Raw genomic sequence first — 25,949 nt, forward strand, 5'->3', positions numbered from 1 at the left:
GAATCATGAATTGAAGAGTAAATAGGAAGCCTTCGAGAAACCATTTCGACGTGTCACTTCCAAAATAAGCTGTAGGGGGCGCCAAATCCCCACGTGAATACATAATACTGTAGTGTAAAAAGCCAAACAGTCTGCGTTAGCTTCGCTGTCATGACGTTAGCCTGATGCTGGATGCTTTTCATCCCAGCCGCATCGCTCTCGGAGCTTGAGCGAGACAACATCCTGACACGTCTTCCCCAGCCTGCCGAGCACCTTCTCCACTCACGGTTGTCGGGTAAGTTGCGTGTTGTTTTCGCTGGTGCCAGCTCGACCAGCTGAGGCGAACGTTAACCGTAACGGTTTGACGTTAACGTTTCGCCTCCTCCAGTTGAGCAGTTAGCCACCTAGCCTGGTGTTAGCTTGCCGCGGGCTCCGTTAGAACAAGACAAGCCAAACCGAAATAACGTCACCCAACCGCTACCCCGCCGGATTCGAAGAGATGAGACACCATCGCGTATATTGGGACTGAACGTCAATCACTCTTTTTAATAATGTGATTTAAATAACGGAACACATCCGACACGGCTAGCTGGCTAATTAGCCAGTGAGCTAGCGTGTTGCCAGGCTAAGGTCAACAAGCTTGGGCAGTTTTAGCAGCGAACATAATTTAACACGTTTACCCGAGGAAAGTGTCCTCTGGTTGACGGGGACCGTTTGGGTTTTTTATGTCGGAAGAGAATTTGGGGAAGCAATTTGGCGACAATGTAAGGTCAGGATGTTGAAAAGTTTGCAGGAGACAGCTCGGCGTAACACAAGTGCATCAACAGTCAGTCGCTATACGCGAGGGTTGGGGACCAGGACAAGATATTAATCCAAAAAAATCGAAAACAGGTTTAGCAATATGATCAGATTTCTTACAAATGGCTGTCAGTCATTGGACCCTCGTTGGAATGTTCACCAGAACCAATACCACGTAACAAGAATATTGGAAATCGGATGATGGATTCAAGAGAAGTCTTTGGTAATATTTTCACTTTTTTGAGGGATCCATTTTTGGTGTGATATTACTCATAGAAAATTTTTTTCACTATTTTTTTTTTGCTTTCGGTTTTGATTCAAACCCAAAGATGATGACTATTCAGGACAAGATCAAATACCGCAGGACTAACTAATTGATTAGCAAGGTAATCTGCTATCAATGAATCGTCTTGAGTCTTTCTGAGATCATCCTCTCAATGTAAAGTATTCGCTGATGTCTGTCGTCCTCCATTAAAGCAGACTGATTATCTTTGTGTTGAATCAAAAGACATTTGCAAACACCTGTTTTTACTTTGCAAAGCAGTGATCAAGATTTTGGCCTTTTTTTTTGACATGTTGTATTAAAGACCAAAGCAGTAACGGAATCATCATCAATTGTTTGTGCATTTTCTGCAGTCAATTTGGTTTGTTTGAAATTAGGGAGGGACATTTGAAACATTTATACCATTATGAGGACAAAAATGGCAGATTATTTGATGATACAATGCAATTATTTGTTTATGGGGGAAAAAAAACATTTCAGAAACTGTTCCAGGGGGCTGGAAGGCATTAATGGCATTTCAAGTAGGAATTTCAAACAGGAAATCTGTTGTTGTACTGTTGTAGTTTGATTTAAATTTTTTTTCTCTTCAAATTTTCAGTTTGTTGTAATAGAACCCTTTTGAGGAGAGCGTACCTAATGAATTGTCTAGCGAATGTGTGACTGGGCTAACCTTGTCAACTCCACAAGATTGCAACGGAGGCGCTGGCGCTGCTTGTCTTGTTTTCACAGCTGTGAGCGGGCGCCAGTGGGGGTCCGCTCCGTTGCCACGCTAAATATCTTGTCCGTATCCTGCCGGAGGGCACGACGGCCTCACTCGACCTCATTTCAGCCACCATCAAAGGAGCAAGTCCAAGTTCTTTGCGCACTCGCTTTTTGTGAAAGAAAGGGCTTTGGTTCCGAATATTTGTAGACTTGATTATTTTGTGATTTATTCTATCAATCGAATAATCTGATGAAAATGCATGAGAAATCTTTTAGATGATGAGGCGTTTTTTTTTTTTTTTTTTTCCACGGCTGCATCCGGTGGCAAGCCCGTTCCAGACGTAGACTGCGTAACGTCGCCGTCTTGGTTCAGGTCCCTCAAAGGAAGGCATCGTTCAGGTTCACATTCCCTCTGGTTGCCTTCAAAGACGACAGGACATTATCCAGAAGCTGCAGTGATGAAGCAGATCTTATGAGAGCCAGGAAGCCCCCCCCGCGCCAATCTCCTCATTTAATGCTTTCACGTGATTAGAAAGTGAACTCTACTCGCACTTATCAGATGAGTGTCTTGATGGTGCGCCTCGTTAGGAAAACGTCTCTCCGTGTATGGAGCAGGAACTGTTTGAGTACTGCCGACGTCTGAAATGTGATGACGCCCAAAGTCATCGCTTGGGGAGAAAAACAACTTTTTGTCTTGACAAAGGACAACCTTAACATTTTTCTTTTCAATCAAGCCGTAGTATTCCATCATTAATCTTTGGGTTGCACACTGGTAACTTAGTTTTTCATGCACATCAGCTACCTCCAAAGTGGAGCTCTTTTTTTTTAATTTTTTCTTAACTCACCTCAATTACATGTGAATTCCGGTCGCTATGGTGACTCCGTTTTGTGCCGAGATGACAGACGGCTGTTTTGACTGACCTGAAGTGTCTCCGCAACAATGTTGCTGATTGGGCCGTTTGTGTGTGCAGCTGTTGTGCTGTGTCAAGGGGATGTGTGCAGCAGCTGGGTGTGTTTTTATAATTTTTTTTTCTTTTTTTTTTTAACACAACCCTCCCACACAGACACTCGTAGTGTGTGATTTTGGCTTTGCGTTTTGTTTGTAACCATCGGGGAGGCTTCATGAGAACAAGCCTGAGCCGCTATTCTCCACCACGTTAGCCGGTGCGTCAGCAGCTTCTGTCCGGAAGCCCGTATTTTTATTTATTTATTTATTTTTGTTATTGTCCTGAATATTGAGCCTGATAATACGCCACCGTCGCTCTCAGCAATGACATGAGGCTGAGTCAAGACTTCATTATCACAATGTGATGACGATGATGGTGATGTTTGCATCTCTGAAGCCGGTTTGGGGTTTCTTTTTTTGTCAAATTACAATTTCATCAGGGATCTTGTTCAAGCTTTTTGTTGAGTGAAAAAATTCATAAATGTGTAATTGTTTAATTTTAAAGAATATTGATGATTTTTTTTTAATTGCCGGATTACTTTCACTCTCACTCACCACATTTGGATATCATATGTTTAAACAATATAAAGCAAAGATACAGCCACATTTTTAAAAAGTCAAAATTATTGATTTAGCGATAATAATATTATATAACATCATGTAAAAATTATTACCATATGTTTTAAATTGTCCCCAAAAAATACATTTTAAAATAAACGTTTTGTATTTTTATTTTATTTGTAGCCAAATTTATATATATTTTATATTATGAATGGATCAATTCTAGTGGTTGCATTTGCACGTCAACCAATCACTTCATTGATTGTGACAGTCATCCATTTTCCTGGCGCTTTTCAGTATGCTGCAGCCTCATAAAGTAAAATGCCATTAAATAAATGCAAGTCATTAAAGAAAAAAGAAAAGAAAAGTAGAGCTCAATCACTGTTGGTTGAATATAATTAGATGCCGTTGAAATGGGCTTGGAACTGCAGACGCTGATTATTAGTCAGTCGTGCTAAATCTGCATCTTTCTTTTCCCAACTAGATCCATCCGTGCGTCCTGACTGACGAGGCGGGATGAGAGAACGCTTCGGCTGACGTGACTCAGCGACGGCTCCCCTGTAAGTCCAGCTGCCAACTTCCGGGTGTGGCCTCAATGTGAGCAAAGTGATCGACACAGAACGATATCTAGTGGTCAGACAACGTGAACGACGACAAAGTCATGTGGTCTGAAAAGGCCATTTGAGTTTTTAGACAGGGTCAAGGTCTCAAGTTGGGGTTTGAAGTTGCAGTACGGGTTCCAAACAAGCGTTGGCGTTTCAGGATAAGTTTTCAAGCTGGCGTTTGCCTCTCTGGATGCTGTCGGCAACTTTCACTTCGATTTATGAATTTGACACACAAGCCTTTGAGGCAGCAGACAAGTTGAAGTCAAACGAATCATGCGAAGGCAACGACGACAAAGCTTAATCGGCTCCATATCGACTTTACACAAGTCCTGAATAGACACTTAATCAGATGCACACGTCTGAGCTGATTGGTTGCCTGCTCGCTCCATTCACAACATCTCACACACGAGGCTGAAAATAGTTTGGGGTTGAGTCTGTGACGAAAAACAAACGTGGAAAAGAGAAAGCGTTTCAAGTCTGGGGTAGGCTTTCTAGTTAAGATTTGAAAATAGGGCGTAGGATTGTAAATCAGGTTTTCAAGTCTGGCTGGGTTAGGTGTTGAGTTTTTTTTGTTGTTTTTTTTTAAAGGCTTGCTTATTTCTGGTGAATCGGCACACATTGTGAACAATGAGTCAACGGCTCCAACTTTAACAAGTAAAATCCTGAAAGTGGCATTTATCTTTCATGATTGGCAGTAAAACCGAAACTCAACAGCCAGAGGCGCCTTGAACGACTCGTCTTCTTTTTCCAGTTCATCAGCACGTTTGCGCGTTTGCACCATGTTTGATCAAACTGTTTCAAAATTGGCATTGACGCACAATGCCCTTTTGGTTTATTCTTGTTTTGTTTTCTATTCTTCTCCTCGTGTTTGATGTGGTAACTGAGGACGAAATATCCACACTTGTTTCCATTGTCGTCGTTTCGCACGCTCATCATTTGATGTCTTGTGGACATTACTCGGCCACCGACCAGCTTTTATTCCATTCTTTTGCTTTATTGGTGCTGGATCGCAGTTTGAATTTGTACACGTGCTCCATGATGCTTTCAAGCCGCCATCTAGCCGGGAGAGCATTTACGGCTCAACTGCGTCCGACCTGGCTTTTTGCAAAACACCATGTTGCTGGGTGTGGACCAGGGCTGCACGATATTGGGGGGGAAAATAACATTGCGATTTTTGGGGAGGCTGCGATGTACATTGCGATATTGAAATCTGCAGATGTCGGTACCTAGCATTTCAAACTCCTGCCGACTGTCAAAACAAATCAAGAAAATGTTTTAGCCTTTTGTGGCACAGAATGCGAGTACACTGACATTGCTTTCCTAAACTAGCTCCTCTCTGCTCGTAGCTGCATTGTTAGTGCAAGTAGACAAAGTTAGCATTGTTTCCTTTCTCAGCAGGAAGTGCTGCTGACGCCCGCACAGTCCTGAGCAGGGCACCTGTGCTGAGCGAGCAGCGGAGCAGGTCTGAGTACTCGCGAGGTGGTTTTTCGGTCTGGCGCCGCCCCCCCCTGGGGCCGGCGTGCGCTCCCAGCAGCCCGTGGTGCCCTGCGCCCCGCCCTCGCCGTCACTGCCCGCCAGAGTCCATGTGCCAGGTAAGGACACATCCAAGTGTCTGGTCTTGATTTTTGTTTTAACATCACAGTTAAAAAAAAACAACGCATGACTGTCTGCAGGAGGAGGTGCGGTTCGTCCGCCAGGAGCCATGTGCCTCCCGCACACCAACAGCATGGACAGCAAGCTGCAGGGGGCGGGGCCAGGTTGTGGCACACCACTTCGATCCCGAGGAGGAGGCGTTCCACTGGAGCCCTTTATGCACCAGGTGAGGGGGAAACAAGTCAATATGGAGTTTGCTTGAATGAGGCTACTTGATTTTGGGCGGCTTTCAATGTTCCCCAGAGAAATAAAAATGTTTGTCATCGTTGATTTCAACACACCAGGATGTGTCGAGTGTTGAATTTCACAATCCTCTCACGGCTTTGTGGAATACGAGGAACACCCATTCATTGTGGGTGATACTTTTCAGACACACCTGCTGTATGATGAGATGAAAAAAAACAAACTTTAAAAGTTTCACAGTGGGGGCGTTTGCATCGGTTAAAATGTGCGATATCGAGAGACCAAACGAAATGTTTTGTAGGTTTACCCCCTCCCACACACTTTAAGCACTGGCAAACTTTTTATAAGACGTTTAGCAACAAACAATTATTTTAATAATAATATTTTAAGTAGTAATTGTCGCTGCCCACTGGCACATAACGATGAACTTGAAACATGTTTTTCTACTACATTCCGTCACAAAATGAGCCTGAGTCAAAGTCGTGTAAAACACAGTTCGTAGACATTTGTGTTGCTTATTATACATATTATATTATATTACACATAGAATGCCAATTTAACCATACTTTCACGCACATGTTGTTGATCATCTGCAAAAAATGACAATACTGCAACTTGCTGAGTTACTTTGTTGTGCAACTCGTCTTCCTTTGTCTCTGTATTGTATCGCTCCGCAGTGTCCATAGTTTGCACAATCCAGGAAAATTGCCCAAGGAAAACCGAAATGTTTCATGCGTCTCGTTTTATGTAATGTGCACGTGCGTGGTCATGTTTTTAGGTGGGGGGTCACACCAGCATGATGCGCTACGATGACCACACGGTGTGCAAGCCTCTGATCAGCAGGGAGCAGCGCTTCTATGAATCTCTGCCTCCTGAGATGAAGGAGTTCACCCCAGAGTACAAAGGTACCTGCCGACCCGGGCACCTTTTGGGACTGTACATTCATGTTCAAGTTGTCACCTGACACCCACCGCACGCACACATGCTCGCTGAGGCTGCACGCTGTCGACGTGTTTCACACGAAATGCTCTCTTTTTTTTATAGCAAGAATCAACCATTTGTCTTTAATAATGAAATGGTCTATTCTTTTAAATAACAGTGGCTGTCAGCCAAGTCTAAAAATAAATTATGTAGAGTAAACGTAAATAGTTAATCTGTGAAAATGGCAGACAGGCATGGCGCAGAAACAGGAAGGCTTTTTCCTTAGCGATGCTGCCATCTAGTGGACATTTGGTTATTGCTGGAAGTGTTGCGTCGAGATCAAGTTTGCAAAAAGCACATTGCATAGTACCCGGACTGAGCCGTATTATATATCGTATCATATATTGAATCGTAATTTAACTGAATTGAACCCAATGAAAAATAGCCACTTTAAAATAAACAGTTCTTGAATCCTATTTCACCGTATTTAATTGTCTTTAGTTGGAGAGAAACACACCCCACGTGGCATGATTATAGCGGCGTCACAATGAATTCATCACCATGCACAAGATGCTTAATTATTTACATTCTAATTAATTACATTCATACTTTGTTTTTATAAAATGCATAATTATGGAATGTTTTTTGTCCCTAAAAATAAATTTAAACAATCTGGAATGAGGCTGGAATGAATTAATGGCATTGCTATTTTTGCATTATTATTTATGTTTGTCCCGGTTTACTAAAAGATGTCCGATTGTACTGTCAGTGTGAAAGTGCCGACAGTGTGCCACTAACCGAGCCTATGCGGTCCTGGAGGTCCCATGGGTGCCATGACAACAGTGGGCGTTCAAGTGTCTATATTTAGCCCTGGACGTCTTCCAGCTGAAGACGTCTGACATAATAGCAGACAGGCAGGCGCATTGTGCGTCAACTCACGTTTGTTTGCAGATGCTGATAAAGTCCAGCGGACTGGAACGGACATGAGGAGCTCAAAATAGCAATTTAATGAAATCAAACACATTCAGTCTAATTGTCTGTAATCCGCTTCACAATTCATCTAATTTGGCGCCGCCTCTGGCTGTAAAACGTCCGACATCAGCTCTGGTCATTTTGGGCGATCGTGAACAATTCTTTCTCAAAAACAAACTTCAATTTGTTCATTGCCATTCACACTTTACTGTCCCATTAAAGCGTTGTTACAACAACCATGTATGCCGCTTTGCCTTAGTAAAAGTCTGTTGAGTTTTAATGCTGGCAAACAAATCGATGTAAAGCACCATTGACGGGCTAACAAGCAGCACCGATGTGATGGCGTTATAACCTTGGACACAAAAGTTGAAGACAATCGCAGAGCAACACTTGTAGACCGATAATTTAACAACACTCATTCTTTATCCTCTGCAAACAGTGACTACTTTGTTTGGGATGTTTCAGTGGGGATGTATCCATCCAACGTACTCCACCTCTTCACACCATAATGATAGAAACCAGTTATCGAAACACATGCACATGCACGCCATTTTTGATGAAAATACAAGGAAACGCTGTCACTTTCACGTCGTTGTTTGTCCCGCCAGGCGTGGTGCTGGTGTGCTTCGAGGGCGACTCTGACGGCTACATTAACCTGGTGGCCTACCCGTACGGCGAGAGCCACAACGCCGAGGCGGGGGCCGGCGAGCACGAGGAGCGGGAGCCGGCCGAGCGGGAGCAGCCGCGGCGGAAGCACTCCCGCCGGAGCCTCCACCGCTCCTCCTCGTCCTCGGAGCACAAGGAGGAGCGTGGCGAGCGCCGCGACGCATCGCACGACGTCGAGTCCGCTGAGAAGTATGCGTTCCTTGTTTCATTGCTAATCTAAGTGTAACCCTTCATATGACTATGAGAAAATATTTAATACCTTATAGTCCCTTCAAGAAATTGGGATAATTACAATTCTAGCTACATTTGAGGAATCGGCAGAAAAAAATTCCCCCCCTGCCCCCAAAAATGTTCTTCTGCTCTTGCCCCTTCTGAAGCCGCCGTTTGCGAATCACAAATTGTGATCGGCTGTCTCTTGTCATGTGACGTTATGCCGCTCTACTCAATCCACTTATGACAGTCCGCAACAACTTGCAGACTTGCTTACCTGAGTTGGAACTACAGGAAGCAATGAAAATAAAATTGTGCAGTCACGTGTGTTACTCAAAAATGAAATATATGCTTAACAGTTGAGAGCATGTGCAGACTATTATTACATTTACTGCAAGAAATAACTGTAATTCCTTTTTGAAAAGTAATCCCCCACAATTCCTTTTGTACTTCATCCATGTCAGCAACCTGGCCGAGCTGAAGAGTCCGCGCTTGGAGCCCAAGATCCATCTGGACCTGCCCTTCCAGATGCTGGACTGGAACAGCGACCTGAGCTCAGAGAAGATCAGCCACAACCCCTGGAGCCTCCGCTGCCACAAGCAGCAGCTCAGCCGCATGCGCTCCGAGTCCAAGGACCGCAAGCTCTTCAGTATCCTCTTCTTCGGGCCAGTCCACACACAATGTATTTTTTTTTTTTCACGGTGATTATCAGGGGGCATCGCTGTTATCGTCTACAGACACCATGTGGTTCCAAAAAGACAACAATATGCTCAAATGACTTGAGATGTGTTAAAGGCGAAGACAGATGACATTTGTGCTCATCCATTTGCGAGCGTCCGTTGTCGCTCCTTAACGGTGGCGTCCCACCCAGAGTTTCTGTTGCTGGAAAACGTGGTGCATCACTTCTCGTACCCGTGCATCCTGGACCTGAAGATGGGCACCCGGCAGCACGGTGACGACGCCTCGGAGGAGAAGGCGGCCAGGCAGATGAAGAAGTGCGAGCAGAGCACTTCAGCGACGTTGGGGGTGCGACTGTGCGGCATGCAGGTAAAGGACCCTCTGAAGCATGTATAGAGTTGCTGTTCGCCGGAAATGGAACGGAGGGTGTGGTATTAGAGCCGTGTATTCAAAATTCTAGTCCAATGATGTGAAGTGCATTTAAATATCTAAATATATTGTATTATTGTATTCATTTTTTAAATTACAATTAAAATGTACGATGGAACGGAATATACGCTTCCACGTTATCACCCATTTAAAGAATGAGGTTATTTTTCCTGCAGATGGCATCTGAGTAGTAAGCCATTTCATGCCAAGCTCTGAGTCCAAACCTGCGCCAAGGTCAAAATGTTCAATGCGACTCCATGCCAGGTGGTGGATGGCATTAATGCGCATTACGAAGTGTATCGATTGCCTCAAAAGTGTTTCGAATGTAACGTGTCAACCACCCGTTTGTCGACAGGTGTACCAGCTGAACACGGGCCACTACCTCTGCAGGAACAAGTACTACGGGCGCGGGCTGTCCGCCGAGGGCTTCGGCCAGGCCCTGCAGCAGTACATGCACAATGGGCGGGGCCTGAGGCGGGACCTCTTTGAGCCCATCCTCCACAAGCTGCACAGCCTCAAGGCGGTGCTGGAGCGCCAGGCGTCCTATCGCTTCTACTCGTCCTCGCTGCTCATCATCTACGAGGGAAAGGTGAGGCCCAACATGTGACAGAGGAGTGAAACTAAATAAACTTGATTAGGAAAAGGGGGGGGGGTGACAGTACGAAAGAACTATTGCGGTGCTAATATTTCTCGTATACTCGTAGAAGCCCGACGCTCCCGCAGGTTTCAACTCTGGGCAGCTCGTCACCAGGCAGAAGACCCCGGAGGAGCCCCACTGCGGTAATCCCGGGCCCCTCGCACCTCCACCGCCGGCCGGCGACACCCCCCATGCCGAAGATCCGCCGTCCCTTCTGGACTCCTCTCCCTGCCCTGTGCCCTCCTTGACCTCCCTCCCTTCGCCCCCCTCGGCCCCTTCGCCCCAGCAACCCCCCTTGGTGGACGTTCGCATGATCGACTTTGCCCACTCCACCTTCAAAGGTTTCCGCGGCGACACGGCAGTCCACGACGGGCCCGACCGAGGCTACGTGCTAGGCCTGGAGAGCCTGATCCAGATCCTGGAGGATCTGCAGGCCGAAAGCCACCAGTAAACACTCGAGTGTAAATATGGAAGTTGAAGTATTTCCCCCACACATTCCCTCACTTTGCAGTGTCGCCACGGCGACGCCCGGACTCGAGCAGAACAGCCAGGATGTGGGACAGTGGACAAACTGTTGAGGCTCAACGCACGTTCATAGACGCTCAAGCCTGTAAAAGCAGACATTAACCCTCCCAGTTGATGCTGTTCTGTATTTAAAAAAAAAACAAATCCCGATTGGGAATCATCAGAAGCTCCTGTGTAAAAGGGAACGTCAGAATGAGAAGTTGCAGCCCTGACTCACTCACGGACGGGATCCCGTTAACAGCTCTGATGTGACAGTTTTGTGGCGTGCCGGCGTGAAAGAAGCCCCAATTTATTTTGTTTTTTTGCATGTTGTGCTATAACGGTACCAGCCTGGCAATCTTCCGCCTTCAGGGTTAGTAGCAGATCTGCGTAAACAGGAAGGAGGTTTAGCAACCGACATATATTTCCCAGTAGTAGTAAGAGAGACAGGACGGCCCTGTTTTTTTGGGTGCGGATACTTTTGGGATCTTGTGTTGCGGCTCTGCCGTTTATGTGTGAAAAAGGCCACCTACCAATTTCCCGTCCTTCATCATACCAGAGGCGAAAGGGCAGCTATTGTGAGAGCGAATGGCAGAAAAGCTGCAACAGGGGTGTGAAACTTGACACTCGACTCTCACTCACCTGCTAGGGACAATGCTATCTAATCATCCGACTACGGGTTACCGTTTCACGCCGCCACATTTATCTGCTTTGGAATTTTGTTTGGCGGACATTTTGTGGGATCTTTCCCACAAATGGGCAATACGGACATAGAATATGGCGACTCACATCTTCCCCATCTTTCGCGGTCCTACCAAAGGTAGAACCGCCGATGCGTGTCATTTTGGCGGAATGCCATGTCGTGGCAATATCTCACCTTGGCTCAGATCTGTGTGAAAGCCACACGCAGAAACGGTGTTGGATCTTTTGTTGCCGCCCCAAGACTTTGCTGGAGGCATCTTATAAAGCAATAGACTTTTTTTTTTTTTTTTTGGTCTTGCGTTTTCGTCATCAGGGAAGGAGCGCAACATCGCCCCCCGGGGACAACGATGCGCAGGTGAACCGAAGGAATAGACCTGAATGTCACGAATTTGTCATTGTGAAAAATGTTAACGATTCTTCCTCTGGTCCTTTTTCCATCCGGCGTATACAAAAGTGCACACGTGCAGTGTTCCCTACTGCTGGATGTGATTTTATTTACAGTGCAGCGATTCACCTTTCCTCATTTTACAAACCTCGTTAAAATGCCACCAAAATATGTCATGTTACTGTTAGCTGATCTTATCTGATGATACAATTCTCTCAGTCACGTAAGCCCCGCTTGAAACGATGCACTTCCTGGTCCCATGACATCACCACGCACTCGTCTCCGGGACCAATCAGATTGCAAGCATTTTAGGCCATACGAGCACTTGGTGGCCAAAAAAAGCGAGGGAGATGGGAAATGTTTTATTTTTGGGGGGGTTATTGAGGTGATAATTTATTTTTTTATTGTACCTTTTACCTGCCCAGGTAAATGTGTTTATGTGTCTCTCCCAAAGTGTTTAAAAAAACAAAATTATATGCTCAGAGTGACATTTCAGGGGAATATTTAGCAGTATTATTTTCTTAGTACTCGTCTAACACTCCAGCGAAGCGCTGAGTATGTTTGTAGTCTTGCATCTCCTTTTTCATGCAGGGGTGGGGTAATTTGTGGCCCAACGCAGCATTCGATGCAAAAAAAAAAAAAAAAGTTCCATAGATGTTTATTTTGGCCATCAGAGGACTTTTTGAAAGGAACAAGGTTCCCCACCCCTGCTTTCAGGCGTCGCATGCACACAGTCCGACATTCTGGACCCCTTCGCCACCCTCCCCTACACACACACACACACGCGCACACACACGTATGTTGTTATGAGTCATGACTATTACTTGCATTTATTTTCTACAGCCGTCACAATCCCAAACTGTTTGGTAGAACAGTGACAGTGAGATTAAAACTTTCCAGATGGTTTTGGCCTCCTATTTTGTTTTTGCTTTTTGACAGTATTTTTCCCCAATTAGTCAGTTTGAGGGAAAACATCTCATTACTTCATCATAAAGTGAAATATTGACAACAAACTACTTACAAAGACACATTTCATTTAAGGCAATGGCAACCTACTTTCTGCCGTCGACCTGTATATTGTTCAGAGCGGGCTTGGTGTGTGTTTTTTACTCATTTTGCCAGCTTGTAGGTTTAATATTTGCGTAATGGCAACTGAGACAATTAGTGTCTTGACATGCGCCAAGAGTTCGATATCATGGAGAGAAGCCGTCACTTTTCAAAATAAATATATTTTACGGCCATGAATAATGAATAAACCGGACATATTGAAAATTTCTTTCTTATTATTTTTTTTTATTTGAGGTGTCAGTTTCGTAAAAAGATTTTTCACCTGGTTAAACAGATTTGACGCAAAACATATTTCTGGGTCATCGTGTTATCAGTACATATTGACGAAATACTTGTAGATCTGGAAAGCCCAAACTGACCTTTCATTTGATGTATCATTCACTGTGTTTTGGTGTAAAAAACCATTTTGAGCGATTACAGGCATTTTCATAATCCCATATCTGGAAAGTCCTAGTCAATGCTTTTAAATAGACACCTAACTCTGTGGATTGCAGCAAATGGATGAATCACGTGTGTTCAAAGCTGAGTTGGCCGTGCAGGTCGTACTCGCGGTACAGGACGTAGTCCTTGAGTGGCGTCGGCAGTGGCAGGAAGCTCATGAAGACGGGTGAGCGCAGACGCAGGCGACCCAGGCAGCTGCGGATGCGCAGGCGGCAAAGATGCTGCAGGCAGCGAGCATTCTCTGACGGGGGGGAGCACACGATTGACCAATTTTGTTGGGTATACCGACACAAACATATTTTATAAAAATTCGTAATGTGATTCCTTCCGGCTGTGTTTGTGCACGAATGTCAATGTTGTAGTTCACCTTGCAGCCTGCAGATGTCGCCCCATTGCTGCTGCTCCATCACAGCCGCCTTTAGTTTGCCGCACAGGGTCACGTGATCCACGTAGTCCAGCAGCACCCGGACCAAGCGACCAGACAGGTGCTTCAGCCATGACACCGTGATCACCTCGCAAAACTAACGCACACACACATTTTTATCGGCATATACAGTATGTGAGCGTGAGTTTGCAAGAGAATGTGTGAGCGTGTGTGTGATACCAAGCAACCTACCATGGTGTCTTTGATAACAGTGTTGGTCCAGCCCTCGTAGTCTTCAGGGACGTGTGACCCGTTGCCATAGGGACAGTCGAAGCAACGCTCCACCTGGTAACCATAGTTACACAGCATCCGCACAACCACCTGACAAACACACACTCGCACGTCAAAGTCTCATCCCGTCAACGCCGCCACGTAAACAAAGACTCGACAGATCGAACCTCGTCGTTGAGAGCATACTGCAGGGCCGAGGGGAAGTGCGTCGTGTTGATTCTGGAGTAAAAGTTGACGTTAGCACCGTACCGCAACAACATTTTGATTAAGTCGTAGTTGCCAAGACGCAGAGCCACCTGAACAGAGAAGAAACACAACACACGAATCAACCCAAAGAAAATCAGAGTCCTGGGAAGTGTTCATTATGGCCTTTAATTTGAGGTATCACCCCATAGACTTTCCTGCAAACCAATTGTTACTTGTCAAATATGACACAAAAACACATTTTTGGTCATTAATTTATCACATGAGGTTATAGCCACAAAATAATAATAATAGATCTAGAAAGCTGTCATCACAGCCTTTAATTTGAGGTATCACTCCATGTACTTTGCTACAACATTGAAGGTCCCGCACTGAAGATCCTTCCTTTCCACCTGCTTCGGGGTACCTGCAGACACTTGACGGGGTCCTGGTTGGTCATGGCGCCGGCCTCCAGAAGGAGGCGCACTGACGGGATGTCGTTATTGGACACGGCGAAGAAGAGCGCCGACTTCCTCTCGTCGTCGTAGCCCCGCCGCACGCACGGATGCAACATGTAGTTGGGGTTGAAACCGGCGCCCAACAGAGCCTGGTGGAACGCACAATCTTGAGGTGCTCACATGCACACTCAAAAATTCTCCCAGGCATCCTCACTCGCATCACCTTGATGCAGTGTGCATGTCCGCCAGCAGCTGCGGAGTGTATTGGACTCATTCCACTGTCGTAAATATCTTCCATTGAAGTTACTGGAATCAACAGCATCAGAGCTCTGCAAAACACACACACACACACACTAACAAACATGCACAATATGACAGACAGTGACAGCTGATCTACACTGCATTGGAAGTCAACCTCGTATGGTGGAATCCCGACACAGTGATACTTGACATAATCACAGCATCTTTTCAGGTTGGTAACGACAGAATAACGTACAATCTGATCATATCACGTGACGTTATTTGTTTCTTACTCCAGGTGACCCCTGTGCGCGGCGCGGTGTATGGGCAGGTGGCCGCTCTGCTTGGCCACGTTGGCATCGGCGCCATATTCCAGCAGCAGCGCCAGTGCCGACACGTCACCACTGGCGCACGACTCGTACAGCACCGATGCCTCGTCCTGAGCCTGAGACAGCACGTCTGCTCCTGGTGCAACAACATCATGAGTGAGTAGAACTTGGAGCGGTAGCAATAATCATGCTAATATGCAGAGCTTAGTTGAGGTAGTAGTTATTAATGGCGCTCTAACAATGACGTCATTTCCTAAAATTATTTTTTGCTCACTGCATTAGTGTCTCATAAGGTATATTGTTTATTAAAATCCTGTTGGTCATTTTTCAAGATTTTTGTCATTGCTATTAATAGTAATGCTTAGTGGTTTGAGTAGTGGAAGTAGTACTATCCTGTGCTTGTGCGTTTATTTCCATTGGTCGTGGCATTTGTCGTTACCTTTCCTGAGGAGGAGCTCTAGCACCTGCAGGTGTCCCCCCTGAGCGGCCAGAGCCAGTGGGGTGAGTCCAAAGCGGCTCCGCGCGTCCGGCGCGGCCCCGGCCTCCAGTAGCAGGCTGGCCATCTCCACGTTGCCAAGTCGTGAGGCTTCGTGGAGGGGGCGCCGATTGTGGTGGCCCGCTTGGTTGACGGCCGCGCCCCTACGGAGCAGCAGCCGGGCCATGTTCGCGCAACCCGAACGGACCGCTGTGGTCCGAGGCGTTGCATAAATGTAGTGATAGGAGGCAGTGGTACAAAAATAGAGCTTGAGTCGGGCGTACCTAGATGCAGTGGTGAGTCCTGGTCCTGGTTCTGTGTGTCAGGCCGGGCCCCACGTCCTAGGAGGAACTCCGCGTTGTCCACAAGGACTCGCTCTACGGCTAGGAAAAGCGGCGTCTCACCACGCGTTGTCCGATGATCCGCCGCGTCGTCACCTGAAGCTGGAGAAAGTTTCGCGTTGGACAAAAAAAGGCTTAGTTCTGACAGGTATCCTACGAACCCGCATAAGTGATCTCCAGGATGGTTTGGTTGCTCTGGGCAGAAGCCTCGTGGAGGGCCGTCCATCCTCGGCTGTCTGTCTGCAGGAAAACCTCTTTGTGGTTGACACGCAGATCCTCCACCTGCTTCTCACGGCCTGAGTGGTAACACACCAAATACCCAAACTGTATCGCATTTTTACCATACACAATTGATAAAGAGTGGGTCAATGCCGTATCGCGATACATTTGATACCACTGGTAAAAATGGAATGCATTTCAAATATCGTAAAATCCTCTGATTTGAATCATCTTAATCCTGTTGGATTTAATACAATTGAATGAAATATCAATAGAAAAGAATTTTGTCTTTCACAATTGCGGTTATCATCCAGTATATCGATTATAATGCAAAGCCGTATCGCGATACATTTGTTGATATCACCCTACCTTGCCTTATCGCAGTGAATATGGAAATGCTGTCTGTGCATTTGGAGCTGCAAAAATGAGATTCAACATGGATTTGAATAATTGTGTTAACAATTGGTACGTGAACATAAAGCAAGGTAGCAACCTGTGTGTTGTTGTGGGACTTGCGCGGACTTGCTTGCGTTTGTTGGCGTCCAGCAGACTTTGTTGGATCATATACTGCATGGCCGCATCGTCTTCATCGTCCTCCTCATCCTTCATCGCTAAAGATTTCAAGTCCACGCTAAAAACCGTAAAGTACATGATGCACTGGAATGCAGGCTTGCATATTAATTTTTGGGTTGTGTTGTTCTAAATGCTAATTTTGTACTCATATTTAAGAAGAGTAATCATACTGTATTGTTACCTTTGGGTTAGCTTCTGCTGTCTGCAGATGAGTTAGGTGCGTTGTCTTTGTGAGCAACTTAGTTCGTCCTTGAAATTATTCTATCCTCTTCCAATATAAAATATTTCCCAGTGAAATCCTTTCAAAGGTTCAGCACGGCCATGTTGTTGTGTTGTGATGAGGGTGTGTGCGCGTGCTGTTACTATATTTAAGTGAGCAGTGACTGGTCATATTACTCAAAGTACAACCAGGGCCAAATCCACTTGCACTTAAAAACAAAACAAAACTATTATTGCACCTTATTGTCAGTCGCGCTTCAGTTAATATACTGTACCTTGAAAGTTTGAAGAATTCAAACATTTTCATTACCATATCTAGTTACTGTTGGTTTTACAATTTGTTTAAAAATCATGCAGTAAAAAATGTCCTATAAGTAGGGTTGGACAACCATGCAGAACCAACCCACTCCCAATTTTCCAAGTATCTCCAACCTTGAAACATACAGCCCCACAATTGTTCGTTTCATAAGAAAAAAAGAAAACCTTTGAAGGATGCATCTCCAAATTTTGGTATTTATACTCCAAAACACTGAAAATAAATTACAAAATGCATGCAATTGTATAGATTGATCCCCAAACAAGAGCTTTGTCTTTTTTGAAAAACATGCATTCAAATTAAGAATGCATCATTTATTTTGCGTCAAAAACTTGAGCCATTAGCTCCTGCATTCCTATTTCAAAAAAATTTTTGTCCAAGGCTTCGCGTTACATGGTTTTCTGTTTTTCCTGTATGAACAATTACTCAAAAGTAGTAAAAAAAACAAAACAAATGAACATCAGACGTGAAAATATAAACTCAAAACCTTTATTTGCTTGCATCATTTTTATGACCTAGGTCTCTCCTTCTTGCCTTTGTAGAGCGCCAACAGCGACACATTGGCCACTTTGACCACCTTAAAGCGAACTCCGGGGATATCTCCCACGGCGTGCCCCTTACGACCGAAACCTGCCACCAGGACCTCGTCGTTCTCCTGCAGGGGATGACCACACCGTGAAATTAGGGAACGAGACTTCAAAACTAAATGGGGACTAGTTGTCATGACGACGGATCACCTCGATGAAGTTGAGGCAGCCGTCGTTGGGGACGAAGGCGGTGATCTTCTTGCCGTTCTTGATGAGCTGCACCCTCACGCACTTCCTGATGGCCGAGTTGGGCTGCTTAGCCTCCACACCGCTGCACGCAAATCAATAAGGACAAACTTCACAACTCAATTTTTTTTTTTAATATACGGTCTTCACAACATTAACAATATTCACCAACTGTGGGTGGATCTGACTGTTTACTGTATGTGTATTTTTGGACGTACACTTTCTCCAGCACGATGCCTTTGGCGTGAGAAGCCCCTCCAAAAGGGTTGGCCTTGAGGGCGGTGCCCAGATGGGCCTTCTTGTACTGCTTGTCGTGCCATTTCTGCTCACGGCGGTGATTGCGGAGCTTCCTGGCTGTGCGCAGACCACGACACTTCCCTGCAGGAGGTAACGCACCGTTTGAGATACCCAAGACAAAAACAGCTCATTGCAACACCAAATACCTCGGTTGCTTTGACAAATGCTACAGCAATTCAAATTAGAATTACTTTTTTTTTTTAAATAATCTATATAAAAATGTGTCATCAATAAGGAGGGGATACATGCTTTTAATTTGATATTTCCAAACACCACACTGATTCTTTTTAAATTCAAAAGTAAAACAAAACTTTGCTTAAAGTTCCATGTCCAAAAATGTGATTTATTTTTCCACGATTGAAATATGCTAATTTGAATTAAAACAAATCAGGTTTTCTTTTAAACTAAGAAAAATGTGAATACACACATAACTAGGCAACTTATTTTTGTGCAGTCTTGATGTCTCACTTTAAAAAAAATAAAGCAACCATTAATACATATTGGGGGGTATAGCTTTGACTATTAAAAAAGAAAAGCATACAATTATACTTTAAAGGGGGGAAAAACCTGGGGAACAATTCCAATTTGTATTTCTATACGCCTACTACTACTGTTAGTACAACTGCTAATGACAGGCAACCATCAAAGGAATAACTTAAAATTGTATTGTATTCAATGTTTCTAATAAAAATTACAAGCACACGGACTAAATGTCAGTTAGAAATCCGACTGTTACAATGTCATCATTGGCAAACAACAACAACGCGTCAACATCGAGCTTAGGGGCGACCAACAAAATTGATGTTCCCCGACACCGGTTTAAACGTCCCAATTTCATGTCATTTGTTACATTTTAACGCTCATTATTTGAGCTGGCATTGCTAAGCTAACGTGCTAACTAGGCGAACGGCCGCGTCATGGCCGCCCCACGTTGCGGTGCCGCGAAAAATTTTCCGTTTTCGCGCCACGTTAAGACGTTTGTCCACGTCAAAATAACCAAAAAGTCTATATAAGGCGATGATGTTGCGCGTTGTGACGATACATGCACAACATGGCAAGTATTGTGGGTGAAAAAGGGAAAAGTTTGCGGCGTACCCATGATTGCAGAAGCGAGTCTGGGATGGAAAGGAACGTCCCAAGATGCACCGCAGCAAAATGTCCATTCTGAGGACCCCGGAACAGGCGTCCGCGCAGAGCGCCTGATTCAAATGGTCACACCCAGAGTGCGGTCCTTTTTTGGTTGTGTATTTATTTATTTGAAAGTGTGCAGTTATATGTAGTTGAGTTACATTAGTGCTATATATATATATATATAGATCATGATCGGTCTTTTTTTACGCCCTTCATATTTGTCCTTTTTAAAAAACACTTATCAGTAAAATAGATAATAATATGGTATATTTTTACATTTTAAGAGTGTCAGTTGTTTTAACCCTTAATTTATCTGATACATCTAAATGTTTTTTTTTATTATCATAAGCGAATGTCTATCTTACCCCTGAACCTTACAGACTGAAAAATGTAAACTGCTGGTGCATTATGAATTTATACTTTCAACTCCAACACATGATCACGTCTTCTGATAAAGCAGAAGTTTTTTTTTGAAGACTGTACGCAAATAATTCCGTTCTGTTTTTAATCATGACTGTTTTAATTTGGTTTAATGTATTCCATTTTACCGATCATAATCCCTCCGGGGGAAATTCAATAAACACGCTGCTGTATATTTTTTTATGCTGCACACAGGACCAAGATCACACATTTATGCACGAACACGAATACATACACACAAAGCAAAATGTTAGTATTTCCACCTGGGTTTTCTCATATAATGTAAACTGTTACTGATTTACACGTAGCTGAATGACATATACAATTCTCTGGGAAAGAATTAACTCTCTATCGTGCATCTTTTGGTTGAACGGCACTATAAATGCGGCAAGGGTAAATCTGTGAGGCAACGCAATGGAGATGCTGCTGCCTTGACGTCTGTTTTCCGATTGGCTGCTTCCTCAGTCTGTCAGGGGGGAGTTAACATGGAGTGGTCTGCTTAAAGTAGATTAGAGGTCGGGGGAGGGAAGCTCGAGAGGGAATGTGTGTGTGGTGGCATCCTTGCACAGCACAGCAACACAGCTGCACAGCCCAGCGATGGCTCCCAAATCTCCAGAAGCCTCCTGCACCAGCATCCTCCACCTCGTCCTCCCTCTGCTCCTCGCCGTTCTCCTTTTTCAGCCGTCGTCTTCCTGCCGAGACCCACATCGAGTTAACAGGTAAGCGAGGACACGCAACACATCGATTGACTCTAATCTCATTTTTGAGTTTTGACACAGCAAGGAGCACGCGGCATTGTCCTCCTGCTTTGTGCATCTTTAAGGATAGCTCGCAGCTTCTTCTTGTACAAGTGGAAGTGCATCCGGTAAATCATTACATTGGCGAAGGCTTCAAATTTTATTTCCAAGAGCCCCCAAAACATACTTTAGTCTTGACATTTAACGAGTTACCTTGTATTTTATCAAGAATATATGCATTTATATAATTCTATTTATCACAGAACCTTAGTTTCACAAATGCAATTGCAATTGTTATGGCCTCTCAGTAACAGCATATTTGGCATTTACAACCGTCAATGGCAATGAATGAGTTCAAAATCATTGCCCACCACAATTATATTAAAAAAAAATACATTACACTTTTACACTGTGTACAAGTATTCAAATTTTCAGTTTTTCCATGCAATACTGAAGCTCTCAACTAATGTATTCAATATTTTATTTTCTACCTTTATTTTCTACCATATTTTAGATAATTTCTTCATTACGTATACTGGAAATTGCAGAATAAACCTTATATGTGTTGTTCAATTCAATTGTTTATTCAAACGCCATGGCTCCTAAAACCAACACCTTGAAAATAAAATGTAGTTATACCGGATAGTATATATTTTTCAATTTTGCTTAATTGGTCCAAAACATTTGATTGTCAGATTAATTGATTCAATCGATCTTTTTATTTCAAACATGCAGTACAAAAACAAAGAAACAAAAAAAAAATATATAAATATTATAACAAAATATACATCTACGTATAATACTATATAACTATATAATATATAATACTATAACATTGTGTATTGCCGGTCTGAAAAGCAGTAGGAAGACATTAAAACGTATTAAGACATCACTACTACAAATGACAAGTTTTTGTTCATCTATCGATGCCAGCAGTGTATAGTGTCAGAAAGAACAATCACATTTTCTTCCACTATATGGCAGAAGGTACAATCAACTTGTATTTCAGACCAAATTTAAGTCGATTAGTGAGTCAATTGGGACAAGATTCTTGGTATTTCATTTTCTATTCTTTTTGTAACATCTTTGTTTGGTGGTGTGCCATGATTTTTGGGGAATAGTCACTACATTACAGCACCACTATTTGAGTAAATAGGGCAATGATATCAGATTCCAGTTCCGAGGCTGTGCAAGAGGTCGTGAGTCAAAGCAATAAATTCGATTTGATTGCAGGAGCTAATTTTAATGTGCATTATCATGATTGTTGTGACCACTAAAACAGATTAATTGATTCACTGTCGCCTGACAAACAAATGTTGACATTGTGGACTGGCTGCTGGCGTTCACCTTACGTAGCGGACAGCAGAAAAAAAAAATCTCCTCTTGGCTCAAAGCCTCCTGCCTGTGTGTATTTGTGTGTTTGTATGATTATGTAATCCAAGCAATCCCCCCAATCCGCAGTGAATTGACCCATTACTTCACAGGAGTCAGATTTTGCTTTTTTTAGGGTCGTGGGGGCTTGTAGAGAGACAGAATCAGGCAGGATTTCACCACAATCAATTGCTACTGCATGTGTGCTCCAAAAAACATTGATTCATTGTGGGTGATGAACTAAATAGAACTGTTCCTGTGAGATATATATATTTTTTATTTTAAGAAGGTAATTAATTGTTGAAAATGTTATGAAATGCTATTATTTCTTGTTACAGTGCTGCTGCATCTCCTGTCCATGGTGAGTAATATAGTTACAAAGCATCCAAGGTAATGATAACGAAGCAGAACCAGGGATGGCGCGACACTGCAGCTAGGGGGCGCTGTAGCCCAGTTATGTCTGTGTAGCTCCAGTTAAGCCACTCCAGCATTTTAATTGATATTGTAAAAGATTTTGAGAGAACATTAGCTGTACATTTGCATTTATTATTTTAGAAAGGTTTGTTTCAAAACATTTATGTTGGTTCAGTTATCGTTTAAATTTCAAGTGTAATAAATGTTGATGACACGATGACTCGAGTCGGTGCAGATGAAGTGGCGATGGTGGAGGTGGATGGACGAATGAGGACCGAAGAGAGTTTAACGCCACATGATGTCACAAAAGGAAGGAAGCTCCTGCAGACGCAAGGAGCCGCACTTCCTTTCCCCCCCCTCAAGGTGGCGTACATGCAAATGAACACGTGAATGATTACCCCCGCCAAGCAAAAGCAATTTTGAATCTGTGCTTGTTAGTAGTACTAGTAGTAACTTTGACTCGGATGAATTAATTTATTTCCTCCTTTAGCTGATACAATCCACTTGCATCGGGGCCCAGTAGTGGGAGATCTAAATTGGTTGTAACATCACCAACCCCCCCTCAACTTTTATTATTACCTCTATGTAGAGCTATTTGATATGCTTATTGACTTCACGTACTTCAAATAAACATACCTTAAGTGTGCTTTGTATCATAGCTTAGTATTTACAAACACAAGGCTCAACAACGTGGTGCCTTAATGTACTTCAATTATGGTTCCTAAACTGTCCAATGTGTCCCCTCAGGTGTTTTCCAATGGGAAGCCGTGCGTGATGTTCCAGGCCAGGAGGTTGTATCTGCGTTACGAGCGGCAGAAGCAAGTGGAATTGACCGAGCGAGCCTTCTCGCCGCTGAAGTCTGTGGACACCAGCCAGTCGGTGTGCCGCCAGGACAGAGCCACGTATGTGCTGTCCTTTTTCATTACGTTGCGCACCGTTCTGCTTTGATACGCCATGGATTACTGTTCACTACTCAACCAAAAAAAAGTGAAGGATATTGGGTGCACAATCAAGCAATCAATGAACAAATTATTTCATGATGAGACATGCCACCTGATATAAATGACATTGTGATCTGTCTGTGTGTCTTTACCAGGCTGGTGATGAGGTTTGGAGATGTGGATGATTTGAGAGGCCTATCCATCAGGTAACAAATTATCTGTCAATCTTGCAAGTATATGAGATGATGCTTCAAAGATTGTGAAACATCAAGCCGTTGTCCACGCTCTGAAATAACCACAGGTGTCAAATCCATGACCTGGAATATGGATGCTACTTTGACTAGTATCTATCATCTGTTTAGCTACTTGTTTGACAGACTTAAGTGGTGGGGAAAAAAAAGTCTTCCGTCTTTCTCTGTGTGTTCACACATTCCCGGCCAACAATGAGGCACTCTTAAGCGGCCACACCAGCAGACTATCTAAAGGGAAGATGTGGGCTTAGGTACCGAGTTAACTGCACGTCGCAACTCTTGGATGGCACCATAACTGTGAGCGTTTTCTTCTTCTTCCCAGGCTGCAGCTGTCCAACACCTTCTACGAGGCTTCGAGCCAATGGTGGTTCTCTTTGGACAGCGTCTCGGTGGTCTACAACACGTCGCAGGAAGCCGTGTTCAACGCCAGCGACGTGTACGCGCCGTCCTCGCTCTCGTATCACTGCTCGCACGTCAGCAGCCTGGAACGCCACAGCGCCCTCCTGAGGCCTGGCAGCGACAACGCTCGGCAGTGGACGCTCACCTTCACAGATTTCCAGGTGTACTTCTGATTACTCACCAATATAAACTTATTGCAGTCGTGTTTTAGACTATCCCAGGTTGCTACTTGGCAAGTTCAATCCAAATATGATGTTGCATTTCAGGATAAAAGTCACATAAAGTCTGTATTAGCAAATGTCATTAACTAAAAGAAATAGTCCGGATTATCACTAGATAATTCATTTTATGTCTGGTTCTGAAAAAAAAAAAAAACAAGTTCAATCTAAATCAATTCATTAACTGTTATTTCTGATTTCACATTTGAAAATAACCCCCCCTTTTTTATCTATTTTTTTTAAATAACAAAACCAATTTTACTACTGACAGGTTGCCACTCTGACAGCCATTAACTAACAAATTATTTTTTTATTATTCAAAATACATTCATTAATGTACTAAACTCTTCCAAAATGCTACTCGGGAAGTTTAATCAAAACCCGATGTGGCACTTCTGTCAGGAACTACATTATCTTAGAATGACATCCAGGCACATTTTCAAGTCTGCATAGGTGACCGCCATTGAGTGAAAATGATCCGCTTTGCACCCGTCGTCAGATCCAGGCCTTCAACGTGACGTCTGGCAGGTTTTCGCCAGTGAGCGACTGCACCACCTTCCTGACGCCGGCCATCCTGATGGGTCTGGTGACGTCGCTCATCCTGCTGCTGGTCCTGGCCTACGCGCTGCACCTGCTCGTCCACCTCAACCGCATCGAGAACGACCGCGAGCGCAAGGCACACGGTGACTTTCTCCATAACCCAGAACAGATGGAACGCTGCTGCGCCGAAAGTGTAGCGGATAAAGATGTTCCCTAGCAGGATACAGACTTTTATGGAAACAAGTTTTGACGTTTTATTATTTGATAGCAATCGATTTGCCTTTATAACAAATGTAATAAAAGTATTTTTACCTACCTTGAGGCAGCATTTTTTTTTACACATAATCTTTCTCAAGTGTATGAAGGCAGTTTTTTTATTGCAACTTTTCTCTTGAAAATTGTTTTTTTTTTTTTATGAAAATATTTTTGTAAAATTAAAAGTTGTAGTGTCAATTTTTTATAAACTACAGCTTTTTCTTTAAAATGGTATTTTATCTAAAAATGACAATTTATTGTGGAATATTACAAATATCTTCTTTCAAATTCCGTCAAAACTTTTGACACATAATCTTTCTCAAGTGTATGAAGGCAGTTTTTTTATTGCAACTTTTCTCTTGAAAATTGTTTTTTTTTTTAATGAAAATATTTTTGTAAAATTAAAAGTTGTAGTGTCAATTTTTTTATAAACTACAGCTTTTTCTTTAAAATGGTATTTTATCTAAAAATGACAATTTATTGTGGAATATTACAAATATCTTCTTTCAAATTCTGAACTTCGAGCAAAAAAAAGTTTTTAATTGTGGAATAATTGGGCTTTTTCTATTTTTTGGGTGGAATATTACAACTGTTTTCTTAAAAATTCTAACCTTTGTACTTGAACTTTTAAACTTTTTTAAAATTAAAAGAAAATACTCTTTGGTGAAAATTTTTTTTTTTTTTTAGGAATAGTTTGCCTTTGTTTTCTTAAATACAATACAATACAACTTTATGTAGCACATTTCACAACAGCATGATGTCCTTTTTATTGAAAAGTACTCTGACCAGTAGCAACTTTTTTCTTTAAAAAGTAAAGTACTTTGTTTCCAGAAAATTGTTGTTTGTGTCCCAAAGAAGCAAGAACAGAACC

At 43.4% G+C, this 25,949-nt stretch overlaps 4 protein-coding genes across 8 annotated transcripts; 2 read left to right on the forward strand and 2 right to left on the reverse strand.

Moving 5' to 3' along the window:
* The first annotated feature begins 106 nt into the window (after positions 1 to 106).
* ip6k1 (inositol hexakisphosphate kinase 1) lies at positions 107 to 12,716 on the forward strand. 4 transcript variants are annotated; one of them, XM_088307999.1, is made up of 10 exons: positions 107 to 274; positions 3,754 to 3,866; positions 5,270 to 5,466; positions 5,548 to 5,693; positions 6,489 to 6,615; positions 8,212 to 8,458; positions 8,944 to 9,128; positions 9,351 to 9,526; positions 9,942 to 10,175; positions 10,291 to 12,716. In XM_088307999.1, exons 4-10 carry the CDS (start codon positions 5,577 to 5,579, stop codon positions 10,672 to 10,674), a joined length of 1,470 nt encoding a protein of 489 aa, XP_088164125.1. In that variant the 5' UTR covers positions 107 to 274; positions 3,754 to 3,866; positions 5,270 to 5,466; positions 5,548 to 5,576; the 3' UTR covers positions 10,675 to 12,716. The 4 variants fall into 4 exon arrangements, with proteins under 4 accessions (XP_088164125.1, XP_088164126.1, XP_088164127.1 ...); XM_088308000.1 differs by having other exon boundaries at positions 5,273 to 5,466; XM_088308001.1 differs by having other exon boundaries at positions 3,754 to 3,829.
* A 405-nt stretch (positions 12,717 to 13,121) lies between these two features.
* Positions 13,122 to 17,656, reverse strand: asb14a (ankyrin repeat and SOCS box containing 14a). The gene is made up of 12 exons (XM_088308006.1): positions 16,717 to 17,656; positions 16,593 to 16,639; positions 16,166 to 16,300; positions 15,948 to 16,106; positions 15,628 to 15,873; positions 15,153 to 15,324; positions 14,843 to 14,948; positions 14,589 to 14,768; positions 14,146 to 14,274; positions 13,940 to 14,068; positions 13,691 to 13,844; positions 13,122 to 13,564 (listed from the first exon to the last, which is right to left on the reverse strand). Exons 1-12 carry the CDS (start codon positions 16,872 to 16,874, stop codon positions 13,389 to 13,391), a joined length of 1,791 nt encoding a protein of 596 aa, XP_088164132.1. The 5' UTR covers positions 16,875 to 17,656; the 3' UTR covers positions 13,122 to 13,388.
* Positions 17,657 to 17,806: 150 nt separating this feature from the next.
* Positions 17,807 to 19,604, reverse strand: rps23 (ribosomal protein S23). The gene is made up of 4 exons (XM_088308003.1): positions 19,497 to 19,604; positions 18,323 to 18,482; positions 18,069 to 18,189; positions 17,807 to 17,986 (listed from the first exon to the last, which is right to left on the reverse strand). Exons 1-4 carry the CDS (start codon positions 19,498 to 19,500, stop codon positions 17,840 to 17,842), a joined length of 432 nt encoding a protein of 143 aa, XP_088164129.1. The 5' UTR covers positions 19,501 to 19,604; the 3' UTR covers positions 17,807 to 17,839.
* An 854-nt stretch (positions 19,605 to 20,458) lies between these two features.
* atp6ap1la (ATPase H+ transporting accessory protein 1 like a) lies at positions 20,459 to 25,139 on the forward strand. 2 transcript variants are annotated; one of them, XM_088309975.1, is made up of 7 exons: positions 20,459 to 20,671; positions 22,399 to 22,421; positions 22,701 to 22,837; positions 23,222 to 23,376; positions 23,571 to 23,621; positions 23,989 to 24,226; positions 24,783 to 25,139. In XM_088309975.1, the coding sequence occupies exons 1-7, from the start codon at positions 20,550 to 20,552 to the stop codon at positions 25,038 to 25,040; spliced, it is 984 nt and encodes a 327-aa protein (XP_088166101.1). In that variant the 5' UTR covers positions 20,459 to 20,549; the 3' UTR covers positions 25,041 to 25,139. The 2 variants fall into 2 exon arrangements, with proteins under 2 accessions (XP_088166101.1, XP_088166102.1); XM_088309976.1 differs by having other exon boundaries at positions 22,710 to 22,837.
* The last annotated feature ends 810 nt before the right edge of the window (positions 25,140 to 25,949 follow it).

Source organism: Idiotropiscis lumnitzeri, chromosome 11, assembly GCF_059441095.1.
Source record: "Idiotropiscis lumnitzeri isolate Australia: NSW breed Sydney's pygmy pipehorse chromosome 11, RoL_Ilum_1.0, whole genome shotgun sequence".
NCBI lineage: Eukaryota > Metazoa > Chordata > Actinopteri > Syngnathiformes > Syngnathidae > Idiotropiscis > Idiotropiscis lumnitzeri.